General features: G+C 57.2%; 1 protein-coding gene across 1 annotated transcript; it reads left to right on the forward strand.

The window, feature by feature from the left end:
- The first annotated feature begins 1,644 nt into the window (after positions 1-1,644).
- LOC147412851 (uncharacterized) lies at positions 1,645-20,613 on the forward strand. Its single transcript, XM_086480957.1, has 20 exons — positions 1,645-1,986; positions 2,744-3,392; positions 3,523-3,617; positions 3,756-3,847; positions 3,984-4,098; positions 4,269-4,460; positions 4,728-4,853; positions 5,079-5,153; positions 5,463-5,627; positions 5,786-5,913; positions 7,331-7,387; positions 7,686-7,787; positions 8,343-8,487; positions 8,663-8,741; positions 8,883-9,044; positions 15,896-15,961; positions 16,972-17,312; positions 17,657-17,827; positions 17,883-17,953; positions 20,454-20,613. Exons 1-20 carry the CDS (start codon positions 1,645-1,647, stop codon positions 20,611-20,613), a joined length of 3,333 nt encoding a protein of 1,110 aa, XP_086337083.1.
- The last annotated feature ends 2 nt before the right edge of the window (positions 20,614-20,615 follow it).

Here is a 20,615-nt window from a genome sequence, read left to right on the forward strand (position 1 = left end):
ATGGATCTCTGGAGCTGTGGTCCTTCTAAAGGACCTTCTTCCGTCACATCCCTCAGTCTGACTTGCTCACCCAGCTGGGCTTGCACTCTGGGCATTGCCAGGCACTGAGGAGTTGTGGGAATAGTACTGGATCAGCCTGCTGTGCCGGATGAGGAGTTTCGTGTAGGACTTTTTTGACCCAGGAGGGCTGGAATCAATATTCAGATGGGCTTTTTGATGGGCAGTGGCTTGTGTTCTCATGCTGCTCAAGTATTAGATTGAAGGAGGTTATGTTCAAGGAGAAAAATCTTGCTATCTAGGGTGTCCAAAACGCCTGGGCTCTTGAGAAGCCTCTGTGGCCAGAATCCTGGCAAGACCTGAGCTGACGAAGAGGAGGGGTACCAAGTGCCTCGGTAGGACGCTTGGCTGCGCTCCCTGTAGAGAGTATCAATCCGGGGGGTGCAGGTGGGCCAGGGAAGTGTTACAAAATGCTGGATGTTCCTCTTTGCTTCAGTGGTTAGATCAGCCCAGGTTATCACCTGGTGACACGTGCATGCCCACCACCATGTCCTTTCTGTGCTGGGAAGGTTTGTGCTGAGTTCACTACGTCAACCAGCACCCTCTGGCAAGTGAGAGGTTTGGCTTATGGACAGCAAGTCCCTGGCCAGTATCAGAGGCTGATTGCTGTTTGGTGTGAGTCTGAAGACTCTGTTACGTCTGGACGCTCTCAGTGCATCCTAGTTCATATCTCTGTTATTTTTTTCTACTGCTGCTGGAAGTTTTTCTGGATAAAGGTTAAAGCCAGTTACACCTGTAGTTTTTGCATGAACCATGTGAGTGCCAAAGTAGCGTCAGGAAGGAGTGGAGCCTTATTTCCCAGTGCATCTCTTCACCATGTGTCAGGTAGCACAGCTCATCAGTGTACCTTTTTCCTTCCAATTGCTGGTTGCTCTGAGCTTGCAGAACTGTGTTGGAATTGGTTTTGTCCTGCTCTTTCCATTAATCCAGTTTAAAAAAAAAAAGAAACAAATTTGTTTCTGCAAACTTCCTTAGGCTTTCTTTGCCTGAGCAGGTATTATTAAGGTCCTTACGCCCTCTGAAAGAGCCTTGTGTGTTTGGTGATAGGAGAGAAAGGTAGCGAGCCACAGTGCGAGTCTCCGATCCTTCAGATGAACTAGTGAGTCCAGCAGGTGAAAAACAGCCCGTTGTAATAAAGCATGTGCCCTTTCCAATGAGGAAAGGGCAGGGGCGGGCTCAGGGTGCAGAGGGGGGCCGCTGGGTGCGGGGCCACGGGGAGCCGGGATGGGGGTGCGAGATGGGGGGTTCGGGCTGGGAGAGGGGGGCTGGAGGGTTGAGATGGCGGGGCTGGGGGCCGGGGCGGGGAGAGCTGGTAGGGGGGGTTGGAGGTGGCCGGGGTGACGGGGAGGGGGACTCTTCATCCCCCAGAAAGCGCTGCCCTCGGTGGGGGGCACCCTGACAGCGGTTGGATGGGGTTTGGTTGCTTTCTGTGGGGAGGAGGAGGCTGGCGGCTGCCCATCCCTCCTGTCCTCCCAGGACTCCAGGCAAAAAAGCTCCTGGGCTCCCCCCTGTCCTCCCAGGTCTCCAGGCAAAAAGGCTCCCGGCCTCCCCAGGTCGGGCTGTGAGTTTTCGGGCAGGGCAGCAATGATGGCCCTGCTCAGCCTGTCCCAGCTGCTGGACATTGCCATCGGGACGCCCGAGGTCGGGGCCGTCAACTTGACGGTGCTGCACAGCCTGCTGCAGGCCGTGCTCTGGCACCTGGGCCTGCAGGACCTGCCCGCACAGGAGCAGGGGCACCTCCTGGAGGGGGACCAGACCGCCAAGGCACGCCCCAAAGAAGGGGGACAGGGCGGAGGTCCTTTCCCTGGGAAGGACCCGCTGCAGGGGACGGCAAGCAGCCCTGACGTCGCCTCCATGGCTGCCGACATGGAGCAGATGAAGAAGAAGATCCAAGTGAACGCGAGCGGCATCTCCAAGGTAGAGGCTCTTGCCAGTCCCCTGGGTGCTCCCTGACGAGACGCCCCCTCCTCTGGGGTTTGCACGGCTGTTGTGCTTCCCTTAGACCAAGGTCTGGTTTAAGCCCAAGCTCATGGCAGCACGTGGGGCTTCACTATGGGGAAGGGATGGAGTTTTGGGGTGGAAGAGCCGAGGCTGAAATGCTGCCCCTCACGTTGCCATCAGCAAGTTGTGGTGGGTCCAATACAGCCACCGGAGCCCTTAGCTCTGCTGTCCAGAGAGGCTCAGCACCCCTGGAGGTCTGTCCCCACCCCCCTCTCCATCCCTCCCTTCCCTACTCCTGCCCTACGGCTGAGTACGGCGTCAGCTCCCCAGGCAGCTGAGAGGCTCCATCAGCACCTCACGGGTCTCATCTCTCACCGCAAATCCCCTTGGCTCACCCAAGGGCTAAACCCAGCACCGGTGGGGACAGGAGAGGGGCCTCATCCTGCACAGCACTGAGCTGCTCGTGGCCATGCTTCGCTTGGGCATCCCCGATGGGAAGAAATAAGCTCAGGTTCAAGGAAAGAGCCACTCTCAGTGCTGCAGGGCCGGATCCTGCTGGGGCTGGGACAGGGAGAAGGCAGCAGGGAGGGTTTCCCTGGATGGCTGAGCAGAGAGCGCTCATCCTGCTCAGGCAGGCCCCTGCTTGATGGCTCCCCGCTTCGTTAGCAGCGGTTGCTGCTGCCCTCCTCGGCCAGGCTGTGGTAGAGAGGGTGGCAGCGACTCTTTGCTCTTTGGATTGGCTTAGTCAATTTTGGATTGGTCCCCTGGCACCCAGACCACCACCCCAGGGATGCAGCCAGGATCCCCTGGCACCCAGACCACCGTCCCAGGGATGGAGCCAGGGACCCCCAGCATGCAGACGACCATCCCAGGGATGCAGCCAGGGACCCCCAGCATCCAGACCACCATCCCAGGGACACAGCCAGTACCTCCAGGGACCCAAGGAGGAGGAACAGGGGTTCGATCAAGCCCCCCCCGCCGCCTGGAGCCCAGCCGTCCTGGTACTGAGACTGTCCCTGCTGAAGCCACCCACGGTGCTCTGGAGATACAGATGGATGCCACAAGCCCCAAGGAGGGAGGCAAGGCTTTGCCCAGCGCACAGCTTGCCCTGGCAGGCCACCCAGCAGCGGGCACCTTCTCACTGACAGCCCAGGAGATCCCCCTGGATGCCGATCCCAGGGTCACATCCCCTTCGCAAGAGCTCGTGGTGCCCTGGGGGTCCTCGGGCTCCAGCAGCGCCTCCGAGCGCTTCGCAGAGATGGTGGAGGCTCTCCGCCAGATCGGGCACCTCGGCCACCTCTGCACTGCCCTGAAGGAGCAGGTGGCCCAGCTGGAAGACAGCAAGCCAGACCATGCCGAGCTTGAGAAGCTGCGTCTGCTTTTCCTGGAGGGAGGTGAGAGCCCTGACAGGGCTGGTAGGGGGATGTTTTTCATGGGGACACCCAAGGTCAGGGGCTCCTCACACCCAGAGCCTGGCCCCGAGGGTGAGACCCCCTCGCTGACCCTTGGACCATGTCTTTCTAGACAAGGAGAGCATCACCAGTGTCCTGGCCAACCTCTGGGGCTCGGTGTCCTCCTTGCAGGGCCTGGCCAGCGATCTGCAGGGCCAGAAGGGGAAGGTGAGCCAGTGGCAGACCCTGAGGGGGATGCAGGGATGACAGGGGGGCTTTGGTCAGGGACGGGGCAGGTGAAGGGCTCCCATGCTGGGACGACAGGAGGGAGCCGTGCCCTAACTCTGCCACTTCTGTGGTTCCCAGATCAGGCAGCTGGAGGATGCCCTTGGGAAGCTGGGGGTAGTTGGAGCCGACCAGCAAGCGGATGGCATTGGCCAGATCATCCAGCAACTGGGGTAAAAGAATGGGAGAGGGTTTCCTACCCCATGGGGCTGCAAGGGAGAACCCCCCATCCCAGTTTGGGGGGGATGGGAGCCCCCCAAGCAGCCTCGTGGAGGCTAAGCCTGCCTGTGTCCCTGCCTCATTGGCCAGGTCGATGCTGCAGGAGATAAAGCAGGAGCTGAAGGATATGGGAGAGCAGCAGGAGATGTCCAAGGCCACGCTGGAACAGCTGGTGACCAAGACAGCTGACCAGCTGCAGGAGCAGGTGAGGTCCAGGGGGAGCGCTCCCACCGCCCGCCGGCTCAGTGGGGTGGTCCTGGCAAAGGTCCTGGTCACATCCCCTGGCTGGATGGGGCCATTGAGCCTCAGCGTCACCAAGGCTGGTTGGCTGCATCCGTCCCATCTCAGAGCCGATTCCTTCTTCCCTTTCTGCAGCTGGACAAGCTGAGGGTGATGGTGGAGAGTGCGGGGCAGGAGCAGGCAGCGTGCCCCACCTGCAGCACGGACATCAGCACGCAGGTGGGGCAGCTCCTCCAGAGCTACGAGAAGCTCCAGGAGGTGGTGGACTCCTTCATGTCGCGGCAGCCGGTGGGCAAGGTGGTGAGGCAGGTGCCGGGGAGGAGCCAGGTAGGGAGATGCCAGCATGGGGGGCTCGGGAGGGGGTTGCCAGGACCTCCCCTGGCTTGTCGTCCTTCCCTGTAATGGGGGGAAGCCCCTCGCTGCCCCCCACGTTGGCTTGTATGAGTCAGCAGCATGGAAGGAAATTAAAACCTTGATTCAAATGTCCTGCTGGCACTGAGAGCCTGGGGCCACTGGCCGAGTAGCCTGGGTCTGTCCCACTGGGCAGCCAGCCCCTCCTTGCATGGCACTGCCTTGTCGTTTTCCTCCCTGAAGCAGGATGAGTCGCTGCTGCAGCACATCGAGGCCGCCCTCGTGAAGGTGAAAGGGGACTACGAGAAGCTCAGGTCTGTCACAGGGAACCTCCTGGATGACCATCACCAGAAGCAGACAGATGTCGAGGCAGGTGGCTGAAACCCCCATAGGGTCAGAGCTTCCTCCGGGCAGACCCCAGGCTGGGGACCACAAGGGAGTTGTCCCCCTGCCAACCTGCTCGCAGCCCTGTGGAGGTTCAAAGTACCTTTCCTGGAGGTTTTTTGGGCGGTGGGTGGCAGAGCAGGGAGTGCTCAGCTGCCTGGGAGGCTCCGACCCTGCTGTGGTGCCATGGGATGCTTTCTGTGTTGGAAGGCTCTATTCCAGTCCCTGGAGAGGCTGAAGAAGGAGAAAGTGGGCAAGGAGGACCTGCTGCTGGGAATTGATATGGTATGGCCCCGAGGGGCTCCGGCACCAGCCAAGGGGGTCCCAGGCAGGGTGACAAACACCCCTTGTCCCCTGGGGGCTCGGTGGCAGAACTGGCCAGGGGGAGGGAGGATTTCCAGACCAGATGCAGGTCCCTTGTCAGGTCCCTCCGTCTCCCTCCAGGTCTCTTCAGCTGGTGGGAGCAGCCTCACAGCGGTGATGGGGTGAGCGGGCCACGTAGCCGCTTCTCCGTCTCAGCCCCAACACGAGCTGGCCCTGCCCTTCGTACCTCCAGCCTTTCCTTACCCCTCTCCCGCCTTGCCCTGTTGCTAGAAAGCAGACAAATCCGCCCTGGCCAGCAAAGTCAGTCGCACCCAGTTTGATGCAAGCGTGGAGCGGCTGAATGAGATGAGCCAGGAGATGCTGAGCCGGATGACGTGCCAGGAGCAGGGTTGGCAGCAGGCCCAGAGGCAGCTGAGTGAGGAGATGGACTCGAAGGTGAGGGGTGGCTCGTCCCAGCTGTGTGAAGTTGGCACTTTGGGGGCTTGGCAGCCCAAGGCAGCATCCCTCTGAGGATCCCCCCCTCCTGGCTTTTCCCTGGGGACCATGATGTCCCAGCCCGGGGCAGCCAGCTGAGGGGGTGCGTCCGTCCACAGCTGGACCGCCTGGAACTGGGGCCTTTCCGGCAGCAGCTGGAGGAGCACTGGAAGGGGATCCTGGAGCAGCTCAAGGAGAAGCTGAAACTGCCGGAGGCCGACGGTGCGGCTGGGATTAAGAAGGGAGTGCGATGGGGACGGGGACGGCTTTGAGGACAGCACTCGCCCCGTTCCCTCTGGTTATCGCAGCCAGTGCCTGCGTGGTAGCCCAGTATCGGCCCAGTGTAGCCAGCGAACCGTGGGGATGCTGGCGAAGCAGCTGTGCCTTCTCCTCCCACCAGTAGCAGGTTCCTGCCTAGGAGGGGGCACCTGCAAGACGGAGCCCTCCTGAATCGAAACCGGGGTGTGGGTGCAAAGGCTTCCTGGAGTAAGGGCAGGGAACAGCGGCTTGTCCTCCCCGGGCAGCGGTGCGATGCGCAGCGCTGCGGAGCGGGGTTGTGACCTGCCCTCCTGGCAAGGCGCAGGGGGGTAATTAGCGCTGACGAAGCAATGAAAGCGAGGTGAGGGCTGGTTCGGATGGCAGGCCTGGGCGCCTGCACCCTTCATCTCGCTTCCTTGCCCGCCCTGAGCAGCCACAGGCCCTTGCCAGGTCTTGGAGGTGCCAGAGGGGCCAAGGCGAGCGTGTCCCAGTCCTTGGGGCAGTTGTGACGAAGCTCGTCCTAAAAAACCGTGGGATTCCTGCATCCCTCAGGCCTGGCAGTTGCTCCCAGGCTGGGAGCACCCCACCCCAGCAAGAGGTACGGGATACCCCCCATTTTGTCTTTCCCAGCACCCCCAGTTCCCATGGAACTGGGATGCTGCGGGTGTCCTTGGGAGTACTTCCCATGACAGTGATGGTTTTTGGGCGCTCCCCTCTGCAGATTCTCCGGTGCCTAATACGAGGCGGAGGTTTCTCCTAGGTGGGAGCCCATGAACAACCACTCTCCTGTGGAAGGATATTTACCAAGTAAGGGACATGTGAACAATCCAGCCTTTCCAGAGAATCCGAGCTGGGACGTACCGGAACTGCTGAAAGTACAAACAGCTTCCGGTGCAGGGGGCATGAACATCTTAGAGGTGCAGGAGAAGAGACAGCCGCCATTCATGACGCCGTTGTAATTTCTTGAAGAAGATGGGTGTGAACATTTGTGACCGTGACTTGAACATGACTCGCAAAGTGGCCAATCAGGTTGGACTATGGGCCGTTAGTTGCGATGAAGCCAATCAGTATTTATTGGGTGTGGTCGAGGGTTATAAATGGCACTGGAAACACGGAAATAAAGGTTCACTTGTTAGATCACGTTGATCGTGTCAGTGTCCTCACTCAGCTCCCACGCTCTCCCCCATCGTACCCTCTTTATTTTGTAACCAGCTAGCAGGCTGGGACCTTACTGGGATGGTGGGGGATAAACGAGGCTCAAAACCCCACGGTTCCCCCCAGCAAACGCTGTAACTCGCTACAGTGAAGTGACCAGCACCTTGCTGCTGCCTGCAAGCCACCTGCCTGCGTGTGGGCCAGTCTGTGTCCCCCCCAGGAGCTCACCCTGCCCTTTTCTCCTCCCCCAGGGCTCATTTCTGCTGCTTGTCCTGCGACGAGTCCCTCGGCATGCTGGTGCCTGGCCAGTGAGTAGCACCAAGCACGGGTGCACTGCGGGGGGCTGCATGGGTGGGATGGGGAGGAGATGGGTGGTGGCGGTGCCCTGCTGTGCCAGGCATGGGGGGGTGGCTGCCTGGGGGGGTCTGACCCTGCCCAGCCCTTCTGCAGCACTGCCCATCAGCAGGGGGACGGGGACACCTCCTCGGGGGGCAGCAGGCAGGGGGAATGCTGGGGGGTACAAGCCCGTGGGTTTTGGGGCATTGCTCCGAGCTGGGGTGGGTCATTTGTCCCCTGTCACCCACCTGCGGCTCCTGCCCTCCCCAGGCGTGTCGTGGCCCTCCCGTACATGCGGCCATTGCCCCCCTGCCATGCCGGGCGCCCCCACACCGTCCTTGAGCGGGAGCAAACACAGCAGCACAGGTACAGGTAGGGGACGCAGGGACCCATTCCTGGCCCCTGGGGTGCAGGGGCCCCCTGCCCCGGGGAGGGAGAGCTCTTCCTTGGGTGGGGACGGAGGGGTTCATGGAGGCCTGGCCAGGGGAGCAGAGATGTGCTGCGGAGCTGTGCTTGCCCCAGGTCTGTGGGGGTTTACAGCCCGCTCTGCGCTGCCCCCTCTAGCCCAGGTCTCTGTCTCAATGGTGCTGAAGCCGCATGTCACGAGTTGTGTCTGGTCTCAGCCTGACCTCAGGCTCAAGGGGGAGTCAGGTGCCTCCTGTGAAACAGGTCACTGAAATTAGGAGCTGCAGCTGGGACAGCCCAACTCCTGCCTCCTGGTGTCCTGGGCGTGGGGTGCAGGGACCTGCCCTGGCCATGACCTGCTCACTGGGGCTGTGGGGAAAGAGCAGCTCCAGCCCGGTTGTGGGGGGAGCCGGGAGGGACCTCACTGGGGAGCAGCCCCCTGGCCCCCTCCTCGGTGTAGCAGGGTGAAGCAGAGGGTGCCACTGTGCTGGGTGCTGAGCATCCCCGTGCCCCATCCCACAGGGAGCGGGCAGCCGAGTGCAGGTACCCCAGCGTGCCGCGGTCCTGTGGGGGCCGGCACACCGTCCGTGAACAGCTGCGGAGGGGCCCTCGCAACCAGCCCAGCACCCCACGGCCGCTCCAGTGCCCAATCGTGCTGTCCCTCAAGGTAGGGACGACAAAGGTAGGGATAGGGTGGGAGCGACCGAGGCTGGGAGGGTGATGCTGAGCGTCTGGAGGGAATCCGTGCCTCAGGTTCCCCCGGGGAGAGCTAGGTGTGGGAGGGTTGCGTGAGGATGCTGAATTCGGTCCTGTGTTTCAGCCAGTCTGCTCTCTCTTCCCAGTACACTGAGATGGAGCTGTTGGGTCAGGATGGCCGCATCTCCAGGGGCCGGAGGGACGGGCAGCTGCCTGTGCTCGTGGGTAAGGATGGTACGGCCAGGGATCCGCTGGGTGTGAAGGGAACAGCCAGGCGGGCAAGGCACCTATGGGGTGCCAGGTTTTCCCCCACCCCTGTTGCCCCTGGCTACCCGTACCCCAGCTCCCTCTGGTCTCTCCTGCCAGGCTTCCTGAGGGACAAACCCACACTGTCCTCAAGGCAGTGGGACATCCAGGACACTGGCCTCCTGCTCTCACAGCCCCAGAGCGCTGGGTCCTCACTCAGCCAGATGGCTATGGCCCTCTCAGGGCACCGGGGGCGGGGACAGGGCACCCTGCTGTCTCCTGGTGGGTGGGGGTGATCAGGGGACTGCACCTGCGGCTGGGAAGGGTGGGATGAGGGTCTGGGGTAGGATGGGGAGGGGCAGGATGGAGGGGGAGGACTGGAGGATGGGGCAAGCAGTCCCTACGTTGGAGGTGGAGTGAGGTGGGGGGGCCATGGGGGGCTTGTTCCTGGCCGGTGTCTGCTTCAGGGTGGGGGCCAGGACCCCATTTCTCGGTGTCTCTGGCCGGGCAGGTGCCTGCCCCATCCTGGGCTGGCAGAGCTGCCCGCAGCCGGTGCCTGCCCCGTGGGCTGCAGGGGGGCTAACCCCTGCCCCTCGCCCCCGGGCACCACCGCCTCGCTGGAGCACAGGCCAGCCTCGTCCCATAGTCACCTCTCCCAGGCGTCGAAGCTCCTCCGGCCCAAGCTGGATGGATCCAGCGCCCCAGCAGCCCGGTGGGACTGGGAGTCCCTGGCCGAACACCCACCACCCCCACCACCGAGCAGGCGAGCGAGTGGCTCCAGCGAGCGGCAATAAAGGGCGATGGGCAGCCAAGCGCCTGCGTGGCCTGAATGGGGTGGCCCTGGGTTGGGATCTTCCCATCATCAAGGAAGGGTCAGCAGCATCCCTGGTCCTGCGGCCATGTGTCAGCGGAGGAGCTGAAACCACCCCCTGTCCAACCCCCTCCCAGGGTCTGTGCTGGCCCCGTGTTGCCGTGCTCCCCCTGACACCCCCTGGCTTCTACGAGCCCCGACGGCCCCTGCCAGGGGAGCTGGTGGCCCCAAAGAGAGTCTGGGGGAGCAGGAGGTTGATGCTGCTGCTGAAGGAGGTGTGACATGGGGACCTCAGTGGGAAGGGTGGCGGCAGGACACGGCTTAATGCCAGAAGCAAATCCCACTCCAAGCCCGCAAGTTTGCTGTCGCCTATCCCAAGGGATGAGCATCACTGAGCTCGTTTCCTTAACTCCAGGTGGAGAAATCCTCTTTCTCACCTCCTTGTCCCTCTTCCAATGCTGCCATTGGTGGGAAAATGGAGGCACCGACTGACCCCACTGCCGCCCAGTTCAGGGGCAGCTGATGCTTCCCACCTCCAGAGCAAAGTACCATAACCCCTTCTCTGCCCCCAACCGTGAGGGGACACATCCCTTCCTTCCCTTTATGCCACCCCCACGGCTTGGGGCTGCTTTTCCCCAGCCCCTTTCTGCCACCCATTCTGTGAGAGAAAGCCCCACTGCGTGCTGAGACCTAGCACAAGTTGTGTCACAAGTGAGGAGGTACCAGGCAAGAAACCCCCTGGAAGCAGTGCAGGGATGTGTGGCCATGCACGTGGGGACAGCCCTGGCTCCCCCAGGCAGGCATGCAAGGACACATGGCCGGGGGCAGGGATGGGACAAAGCTGGTGGGACTTCTTGGGTGAGCAGGAGGGTGAGAATCCCTGAGGGGAACCCCAGAGCAGACCCGTGCTGGCAGCGGGACAGGTGAGCTCCCATCAGCCTGCGGAGCTGCTGCACCCCAAAAATGCAATCCCAGCCAGGCTGGCATTGAAGGGGTTCGTGGTGAGCCAGGGATGTTCCTGCATCGCTGCACACAGGCTTTAGGAGAACTCATTTCTGAGCTCACCTCGGAGCAGTGGTCAGCCAGCTTTTGGGTTGGTTTGGTTTTTTAAATAAAATTGATTGTATAAATTTGGCAGTACCTAAAAAGATAGTTGTTGCAAAAAAAAAGAAACCAAAAAACTTCAAGTGGCTGTGTTTTGAAAAAAACAAGCAGCACCACAGCCACACGATTGAGGCTGGACACGATGCTGGAGGGGGGACACAGCTCTGAGCTTCTGGGGTGGCGTTCGCCAGATTAATTTAGAAACCCCAAAACCAAACAACAAGAATTGCCATGTAATTATTGCCTTGAATAAGGAGTGCCGTGCCCATCCTTGATACGTCCGTGTAATACGTGGATATTGATAAGTAGTAAAGTTGGTACGTGGAAAGTAGAGTTGTGCGGAGAAGGAAAAAGATAAGGAAGGGTTCAGGTTTGAAAACCAAAAGATGGGGGGAGGAAAGAGTAAACCTTATGAAAAATCCCCTTTAGGATGTGTTCTGACGCATTGGAAAGATAGAGCAGGACAAGGGGGCACAGAAAATAAGAGAAAGTTAATGAAGTATTGCAATCAATGGTGGCCGCTTTATAAGCTGGGAGATGGGGAAAAGGGCCTAAGGAAGGCGGCACGTTAGACTACAACACGCTCTTACAGTTACTGTTGTTTCTGAGGAGAGAAGGGAAATGGGATGAAGTAACATATGCTGATATGTTCTTTGTTCTCCAGGACAATCCTGAGTGGCAAAGGGACTGCGGATTAGTACCCCCACGAGACCCCATGGTCCTCGCATTCAAACAGAAAACAAAAAGAAACTAAGAAGATGCTGTTTGGCTTGTCGCATTGGCCAAAGGTGTACAGAGAAAAGTCAAACTAACCCTGGGTCAGAAGAAGATCTCAGTGAACTCTTTAGGCCCCCTCAGCAGCCACAAGGGCGAGATGAGGACTTAGAAAGGGTCCGTACCCCTCCACATCCTCCCTCCTCCCCACCAGATAGCCCGATACCTTCCCGAACCCGGGGAAGGCAAACAACCGAAAGTTTTCCCAGCTCCTCTCTGGGACGCAGTTGGACCGGATGGAGAAACAGGAAGAGTCAAAATATCATTCTCTTGGAACGATCTGAAGCAATGGAAAGATGCTGCCCGAAAATATCGCAGTGACCCAGTAGGCGTTACTCAAAATCTCAAGTTTATAGTAAAACAGTACAGCCCTGATTGGAATGACATGTAACTGTCCAAATGCCTAATTCAGGGCCCAAATCTGCTCTTTTGTGGCCCAAACCATCCTTTTTAGGGCCCAAAGCCTCCTTTTTAGGGTGCAAATCCTCAGTTCAGGGCCCAAACCCTCCTTTTTAGGGGCCAAGTAGTCCTTTTCTTAGGTCCAAATCCCCAATTCCTGCTCCAAACCCTTCTTTCTAGGGTCCAAACGCTCCTTTTTAGGGTCCAAATCCCCTTTTCAGTGCCCAAACCCTACCGTTTTTAGGGTCCAAATCCCCATTTCAGGGGACAAATGCTTCTTTTTAGGGCCCAAACCCTCATCTTTAGGGTCCAACTCCCCATTTCAGTGCCCAAACCCTATTTTTTTAGAAACCAAACCCTTCTTTTTAGGGTTCAAATCCACACTTCAGGGTCTAAACCCTCATTTTAGGGCCCAAACCCTCTTTTTTAGGGTGCAAATCCCAATTTCAGTGCCCACACTCTCCTTTTCAGGGCCCAAACCCTCCTTTAAACCTGACATGATGGACCTTAAAACGGAGGGTTTGGGACCGCAAACTCAGGCTTTGAGCCCTGAAAGAGGGCTTTGGACCCTCCCAGGGAGGATTAGCACGCTCACGATGCAGCTTGGACCCTCAAATGCCTGTCTGGAATCTAAAAGGGAGGCTTTGGAGCCTGAAAGTGACAGATTGCAAAGCCAAACACTCCCCTTGGGCCCTAGAAATGAGGCTTTTGAGCCTGAAATGTGGCTTCAGATTAACAAACCCAAACTGGAAAGTAAGAATGAGGCTGTGGTCACCATTGTGTGCTTTGGGCTCTAGATAGGAGGCTTTGGAGCTTCCAAAGGAGACTTTGGGGCTTCAAAATGACGCTGAGGGCCCTGCAAATGAGTCCTTGCACCTCGAAAGCGTTAACCTCCAAAGTTAGAGATGAGGCTTTGGAGCCTGACACTGAGGCTTTGGAGCCTGACACTGAGGCTTTGGAGACTGAAAACGCAGCTGTGGCTACCAAGCAAAGGCTGTGAGTGTGAAAGAAAGGCTGGGAGCCTAAAAACGAGGATTTGGGCCCTACAAATGGGGCTTTGCAGCCTAAAACGGGATCTTTGGTGCTGAAAAGGAGAATTTGGACAAGGAGGAACTGAGGCTTTGAGTCCTAAGTGGGGAGTTTGCAAATTGAAAGGAGGGTCTGGAGCCTAAAAATGAGGCTGTCCCCCCTAGAATCTGAGCTATGGACCCTAAAATGAAGGGTTTCTGACCACAAAGTGAGGCTTTGCACCCTACAAGACGGCTATGGTCCTTCCCGATTAGGGTTTGGACACTCACGATGCAGCTTGGACCCTCAAATGCCTGCCTGGAGCCTAAAAATGAGGCTTTTGGAGCCTGAAAGTGACAGATTGCAAAGCAAAACTCACCCTTTGTACCCTAGAAACGAGGCTTTCGAGCCTGGAATGAGGCTTCAGTTTGAAAAACGAAGAAGCTGGAAAGAAAGAATGAGGCCAAAGTCACCACGGTGTGCTTTGGGCTCTAGAAATGAGGCTTTGGAACTTCCAAATGAGAATTTGGGGCGTCAAAATGATGCTCAGGGTCCTTTGAATAAGTCTTTGCAGCTTTAAAAGCATCAAATTTTGAAGCTAGAAACGAGGTTTTGAACCTAACCCTAAGGGTTGGAGACTAAAAACGCAGCTGTGGATACCAAACAAAGGCTGAGAGTGTGAAAGACAGGCCTGGAGCCTAAAAATGAGGCTTTTGGCCCTACAGATGGAGCTTTCCAGCTTAAAACCAAGACTTTGGTGCTGAAAAAGAAGCATTTGGAGATGGAGGAAACAAGGCTTAGAGCCCTAAGTGGGGAGTTGCCCCTTCAAAAGAGGGTCTGGAGCATGAAAATGAAGCTTGCATGCCTAGAAGCTGAGCTATGGACCCTAAACCGAAGCTTTGGAGCCTGAAAGTGAGACTTGGCCAAGTAAAGCTGACCTTTGCAGCCTAAAGATCAGGCTTTGGGCCCTGTGAACGTGGGCCTTTCCAAAGATAAACCTGACAGGATGGACTCTAAAACGGAGGGTTTGGGACCACAACCTCAGGCTTTGAGCCCTGAAAGAGGGCTTTGGACCCTCCCAGGGAGGATTAGCACGCTCACGATGCAGCTTGGACCCTCAAATGCCTGTCTGGAATCTAAAAGGGAGGCTTTGGAGCCTGAAAGTGACAGATTGCAAAGCCAAACACTCCCCTTGGGCCCTAGAAATGAGGCTTTTGAGCCTGAAATGTGGCTTCAGATTAACAAACCCAAACTGGAAAGTAAGAATGAGGCTGTGGTCACCATTGTGTGCTTTGGGCTCTAGATAGGAGGCTTTGGAGCTTCCAAAGGAGACTTTGGGGCTTCAAAATGACGCTGAGGGCCCTGCAAATGTGTCCTTGCACCTCGAAAGCGTTAACCTCCAAAGTTAGAGATGAGGCTTTGGAGCCTGACACTGAGGTTTTGGAGACTGAAAACGCAGCTGTGGATACCAAGCTGTAACGGGTCTGCGTGGCAAGGTTTTGGTAGCGGGGGGGTTACAGGGGTGGCTTCTGTATGAAGCCGCTAGAAGTCTTCCCTATGTCAGATATAGCCAATGCGAGCCAGCTTTCAGACGGACCCGCCGCTGGCCAAGGCCGAGCCCATCCGCGACACCGTTTTTTGCCTCTGTGATAACGTATTTAAGAGAGTGAAAAAGTTGTTGCGCAGCAGTAATTGCAGCGAGTGAGAGAAGTGAGAATATGGGAGAGAAACATCCTGGAGACACCCAGGTCAGTGAAGAAGGAGGGGCAGGAGATGCTGCAGGCGCCGGAGCAGCGATTCTCCTGCGGCCTGTGGTGAAGACCACGGTGAGGCAGGCTGTCCCCCTGCAGCCCATGGGCGGTGGAGCAGATGACTGCCTACACCCTGGGGAGGGCCCTCACGCTGGAGTAGGTGGATCCCTGAAGGAAGCTGTGACTCCGTGGGAAGCCTGCACCGGAGCAGGCTCCTGGCAGGACCTGTGGCCCGTGGGGAGAGACAAGGCCACGCTGGAGCAGGTTTGCTGCTGGTGACCCCGTGAGGGGGGCTCACGCTGGAGCAGTCTGTTCCTGAAGGACTGCACCCCATGGAGGAAACCCACGCTGGAGCAGTTCACGGAGAACCAAACCCGTGGGAAGACTCACGTTGGAGAAGTCACGGAGGGCTTTCTCCCATGAGGGGGACCCCACATTGGAGCAGGGGAAGCGTGTGAGGAGTCCTCCCCCGGAGGAGGAAGAGGCGGCATAAACAACAGGGTGATGAACTGACCCCAACCCCCATTCCCTGTTTTCCCCCCTGTGCGGCTGGTGGGGAGGAGGGAGGAAAATCGGGATCAAAGTTAAGCCCGGGAAAGAAGGGAGGGGTGGGGGGAAGGTGTTTTAAGATTTGGTTTTATTTCTCATTACTCCTCTCTGAGTTAATTGGTAATAAATTACATTTCCCTTCAGCCGAGTCTGTTTTGCCCGTGACGGTAAATGCTGAGTGATCTCCCTGTCCTTATCTCAACCCCACAAGCCTGTTGTTATTTTTTTTTTCTCTCCTCTCTCTCCTCTCTCCTGTCCATTGACAGGGGGGGGAGTGATAAGAGTGGCTTTGGTGGACACCTGGCATTTGGGCCAGGGTCATCCCACCAGAGGAGGAGTCTCACAGAGTAGTTTAAGTACAGTTTAACTCACGCCTCTTCATTACAGATCTCAGAGCTAACTGTACCATTCAGAACTTTCCTGGAACTCATGACTGTATGCTGATTCTGCTCCCTGGCCAGTGAGGGATTGTTGGGGGGTAGAGTAAGCGGGTACAGGCTTAACATAAATGTGTGTTCAAACAGCTTAAGCCAAAATCTGCTTTGATCGTTCCTGTAATTCCACCAATGCCCAATGGTTTGTGTTGCTCACATTATTGCCTCATCGACTTTCCCCTGGTCGGGGATGATTCTGGTTAAGTGATCTAAGAATTGCCTTGAATTTGCTAGCCCCAGCTACGTCTCATCTCTTCAGTGTCTCAGCTTCTGAAGCGCATCTCTTTCTCTCATTGCTCTTAGTATTTTCCTTTTCCGACCATCGCCCTGGCCTGAATGAGAAATACAAGAAAGCACCAACCTGTGAAGGTAAGAGTCCTGGGAAAAGATGTGACAATTTCCTGGGACTTCAGCCTGTCTGGGTCTAACTTTCCCTGCTTGCCTGGGAAACATTTGTACGATTGAGACTGATTTCAGAACACCAAAGCGTCTGATTCTCATCTTTCCCTGAACACACGTTTTCAGGAACAAGCCGACTTTAACAAAGAACTTGTGTTTGCGTGGCCATGCCTGTAACCTGTTAGGCACCGTATCTGACTCTTTGTCCATGGTGTTAAAAATTGGGAATAGGTCGTTTTTATTTCCAGCGGTGGTGGGTTGACGTCTGGCGTGCCCCTGTGGCAGTGAGGTGGCAGGGGGCGGTGCATGCCCAGGACCCCATCAGTCATGTCCCTGCCGGAATCGTTCTAGACTAATCGCGCTCCTAAATCGGAATAGTTGAGATGCTATGAAACCAAGAGTGGAGTTTTGGCTTTCCTCTTAACGTGGACTGCCACGTGCCCCCAAGGGAACTGTGAGCAGAGCCATGTCACGGCTGCCCAGCTGGGGCACAGCGCTGAACGCAGCTCGGATGGAGCGCTGTGTGTAGTTCCTTCAGGCTGACCCGTTCCGGGCACAGCCCAAAAGACGGGGGGCTCAGTCCTGCACCCCTGCTGTGCTCGGTGTCCACTGGTGGGCACACCGGTGGGAGCAGCACGCTTCAAAATCCACCCTACCTCAGCCCGCCCCAGCTGGGCCTCAGTGTTCTGGGTGGGCGGGGAAAGCCTGCTGGGCGGGCAGGCAAAGGCTCGGTGATGTCACAGCGCTAGGCGTGACATCGGCCTGGGGTTGACACCTCGGCAACACTTGCAAACTCAGACGTGTGGGGCAGCCACTCGGTTCAGGGGGTCGCTGCCCGCACTCTGCTCAGCCAGCTCCTACGTGGCTGCTCTTTTCTGCGGGAGAGAGCAGGATCATGGCCGGCCCGGTTCCCTGCCCGACCAGGGCTCTCGCCGTGATTTTCCTGCTCCTGGGTGGCGTTGGCCTTCCCTTCCTGCCAGGCCGGGTCGGGGTCAGGACGGGTGTGCTTAAGGAAGACCTGAAGCAAGTGCCCAGTGAAGCGGAGAGCTGGACGGCCGAATGGCCCAGCAGCATGGGCCTTCAGAGCCCCCAGCACTGCGTCAGGTTCAGGATGGGTGGGAGTCCTGAAGGCCTGAAGCAGCCGCCCTTGTTGGTGCAGTCAGCTTCCACCCTGCCTTACCTTTGGGGCCAGCTCTGGGACTGCCTTGCCCACACAGAAACCAGCAGGATCTTTTGGAAGACCTGGCAAGCCGTGCAGCTGCTCTACATGATTTGGACCTGGCTTGACCTGTGGAGAAAATTGACCGGACCCCAGAGCCAGGTGAGCCGTGGAGATCAGTCCCACAGGAAGGGACTGGGCTTGTGAGGAGCAGGGAACACCAGCAGCCTTGATCAAGAAGGCTTGCAATGGAAAAACAAAACGTAGTGCATGTAAGAAAGCCTCAGCAGGCCCCGAGAGGTCCTCCACCTCTTCTCCAAGGACATGCCAAGCCTCAGGGCTGAAACCCTGCAGGAGCCCCCAGCACGACACGGGGCTTGCTGCAGGTTTCCTCAGCCCAACGAAGCAGTTCTGCAAGGCTGCGGTTCTTTCAGAGGAAGCCAAGCCCAGCAGAGCAATTCTTGGTCCCCAAAGCTTCATTGTGCCCCTGCTCCTGTCATTTCCAGGAAAGCGGACAGCCAGTTTCACCTTCTGAGGAGACAGCCTGCTGCGGGAATGACGTCTTTGACCCTGGCGACATAGACTGCTGTCTGAGGGCAAACACCCCCTTGCTGGTCAGGTCCCTGAGGCGTTACCGCCGCCTGAAAAAGCTCCAGCACCAACAGTCTCAGAAGAAGGTAAACCAAAAATGTAAGAGAGGAGAGCGTTCTCGATCTTCCCTTGCAACTGCAGCCAGAGCAGGCGTCCGACATGGTGGCCACAGGAAAGGCAGCGGTGCAAGCCAGCGCCGCTGTCCATGCGTGGTGGGATGGGAGGCAGGAGAGAAGAGGCATCCGTAGCTGTGAGGTGCCCCATGGGTGCCCTGGTCCCAGGAAGAGGGGCCCACAGCCTGGCAGGGTGCCCGTGCTCCCTTGAAGTGCCTGGTGCATGCCCATGTCCCGGGGAGGCATGTGGTGGTCGCTCCCCGTGTCCCTGTAAGGTGGCAGTGGCCAGTGCTTGCCCACGACCCACTGGGTTCCTTAGGCCTTAGGACCTGCAAGGCTGGTGCTAGGGCAAGCCTCGCAGCAGAAGGAGGGGCTGGTGTTAGGAATGGGGTGCATAACAATTCCAGCTGCAGTAGTTTCATTCAGCTAACAGCGAATTCTCTTTAGGGTGACAGCCAGCTGGTGCATCAGGACGTGCTTCAGCCCACCGAAGCCTCCTGGGGTGAGGGCACCTCTGCTGACTGACCTCTGCTGCTGACCCGAGGCCATCATCGACTCGATCTGTGGCGTTGTTTACTGCCTAGCTGTCAGCAAAGCTTGTCGAGGAGGAGAGTTGCAAGAACTCTCTTTCTGAATAAAATAAACTGTTTAATAGTTTAAAATAAAATAGTTCTAAAAGAAACTGATAGGAGACAAGACTGCGAATTTGACTGCAGACTGCGCTGTGCCGTGTAATCGCTTGCCCTGGCAGTGCTCTGTTGTCCTGGTGTGTCTGGGATAAAATCACAGGCCAGCCACGCTAGGCAGGCTCCAGTCAGCCAGGGCAGCTGACCTGAGTTAGATACGGCTGTAGCCCATGCCATAATGTCATGGTCATGTTCAAGGGGGTAGGTTGGCTGAGGACAGGAGAGGGGGCTCCTGCTGAGGTTCCTCCTGCGGTTTCTTCTCCTGCTGCTCCTCCGGTTTCTCCCAAGGACTGCTCTCTGGTCGATTGTGACCACTGGATATTCATCTGGCTGAGTACGTCTCTGTTGCTATTGGTAGGGTTTTCTTTCAATCTGTTGCGCTTCTACCCACGGGTCTGCTCTCCTTTTTCCCAATTGTGCTCCCTGGCCAGTGAGGGTTTGTTGGGGGGTAGAGCAAGCGGGTACAGGCTCAACATAGATGGGTGTTCAAACAGCTTAAGCCAAAATCTGCTTTGATCGTTCCTGTAATTCCACCAATGCTCAATGGTTTGTGTTGCTCCCATTATTGCCTCATCGACTTTCCCCTGGTTGGGGATGATTCTGGTTAAGTGATCTAAGAATTGCCTTGAATTTGCTAGCCCCGGCTACGTCTCATCTCTACAGTGTCTCAGCTTCTGAAGCGCATCTCTTTCTCTCATTGCTCTTAGTGTTTTCCTTTGCCGATCATCGCCCTGGCCTGAATGAGAAATACAAGTGTAACGGGTCTGCGTGGCAAGGTTTTGGTAGCGGGGCGGTTACAGGGGTGGTTTCTGCATGAAGCCGCTAGAAGTCTCCCCTATGTCAGATATAGCCAATGCCAGCCGGCTTTAAGACGGACCCGCCGCTGGCCAAGGCCGAGCCCATCAGCGACAGCGTTTTTCGCCTCTGTGATAACGTGTTTAAGAGAGTGAAAAAGTTGTTGCGCAGCAGTAATTGCAGCGAGGGAGAGGAGTGAGAATATGGGAGAGAAACATCCTGCAGACACCCAGGTCAGTGAAGAAGGAGGGGCAGGAGATGCTGCAGGCACCGGAGCAGCGATTCTCCTGCGGCCTGTGGTGAAGACCACGGTGAGGCAGGCTGTCCCCCTGCAGCCCATGGGCGGTGGAGCAGATGACTGCCTACACTCCGGGGAAGGCCCCCACGCTGGAGTAGGTGGATCCCTGAAGGAAGCTGTGAATCCGTGGAAAGCCTGAACTGAAGCAGGCTCCTGGCAGGACCTGTGGCCCGTGTGGAGAGAGAAGGCCACGCTGGAGCAGGTTTGCTGCTGGTGACCCCGTGAGGGGGCTCACGCTGGAGCAGTTGGTTCCTGAAGGACTGCACCCCATGGAGGAGACACACGCTGGAGCAGTTCATGAAGGAACCCCATTACCTGTTTTCCCCCTGTGCCGCTGGGGCGGAGGAGGGAGGAAAATCGGGATCAAAGTTAAGCCCGGGAAAGAAGGGAGGGGTGGGGGGAAGGTGTTTTAAGATTTGGTTTTATTTCTCATTACTCCTCTCTGAGTTAATTGGTAATAAATCACATTTCCTTTCAGTTGAGTCTGTTTTCCCGTGACGGTAAATGCTGAGTGATCTCCCTGTCCTTATCTCAACCCCATAAGCCAGTTGTTATTTTTTTTCTCTCCTCTCTCCTGTCCAGTTAAGGAGGGGGAGTGATAGAGCGGCTTGGGTGAGCACTTGGCATTTTGGCCAGGGTCAACCCACCACAACAATAAAGCACCAACCTGTGAAGTTAAGAGTCCTGGGAAAAGATGTGACAATTTCCTGGGACTTCAGCCTGTCTGGATCTAACTTTCCCGGCTCGCCTGGGCAGTTGAGACTGATTTCAGAACACCAAAGCGTTTGATTCTCATCTTTCCCTGAACACGCGTTTTCAGGAACAAGCCGACTTTAACAAAGGACTTGTGTTTGAGTGGCCATGCCTGTAACCTGTTAGGCACCGTATCTGACTCTTTGTCCATTGTGGGGGATCTCAGCTGGACTGAGGCCCCTGAACAGGACGACTTGGACCTTGAGATGATTCTAGTCTACCCGTGAGA

This window comes from Leptosomus discolor, unplaced genomic scaffold (assembly GCF_034619465.1).
Source record: "Leptosomus discolor isolate bLepDis1 unplaced genomic scaffold, bLepDis1.hap2 HAP2_SCAFFOLD_29, whole genome shotgun sequence".
NCBI classification, from domain to species: domain Eukaryota; kingdom Metazoa; phylum Chordata; class Aves; order Leptosomiformes; family Leptosomidae; genus Leptosomus; species Leptosomus discolor.

Excerpts from the sequence above, each read along its gene's own strand:
- LOC147412851 (XM_086480957.1), top strand. The coding sequence starts at position 1,645 with ATGGCCCTGCTCAGCCTGTCCCAGCTGCTGGACATTGCCATCGGGACG. Across the intron at positions 17,313-17,656 it reads TGACCGGACCCCAGAGCCAG|GAAAGCGGACAGCCAGTTTC; the intron begins GTGAGCCGTGGA and ends TGTCATTTCCAG. Across the intron at positions 17,828-17,882 it reads ACCAACAGTCTCAGAAGAAG|CCAGAGCAGGCGTCCGACAT; the intron begins GTAAACCAAAAA and ends TTGCAACTGCAG.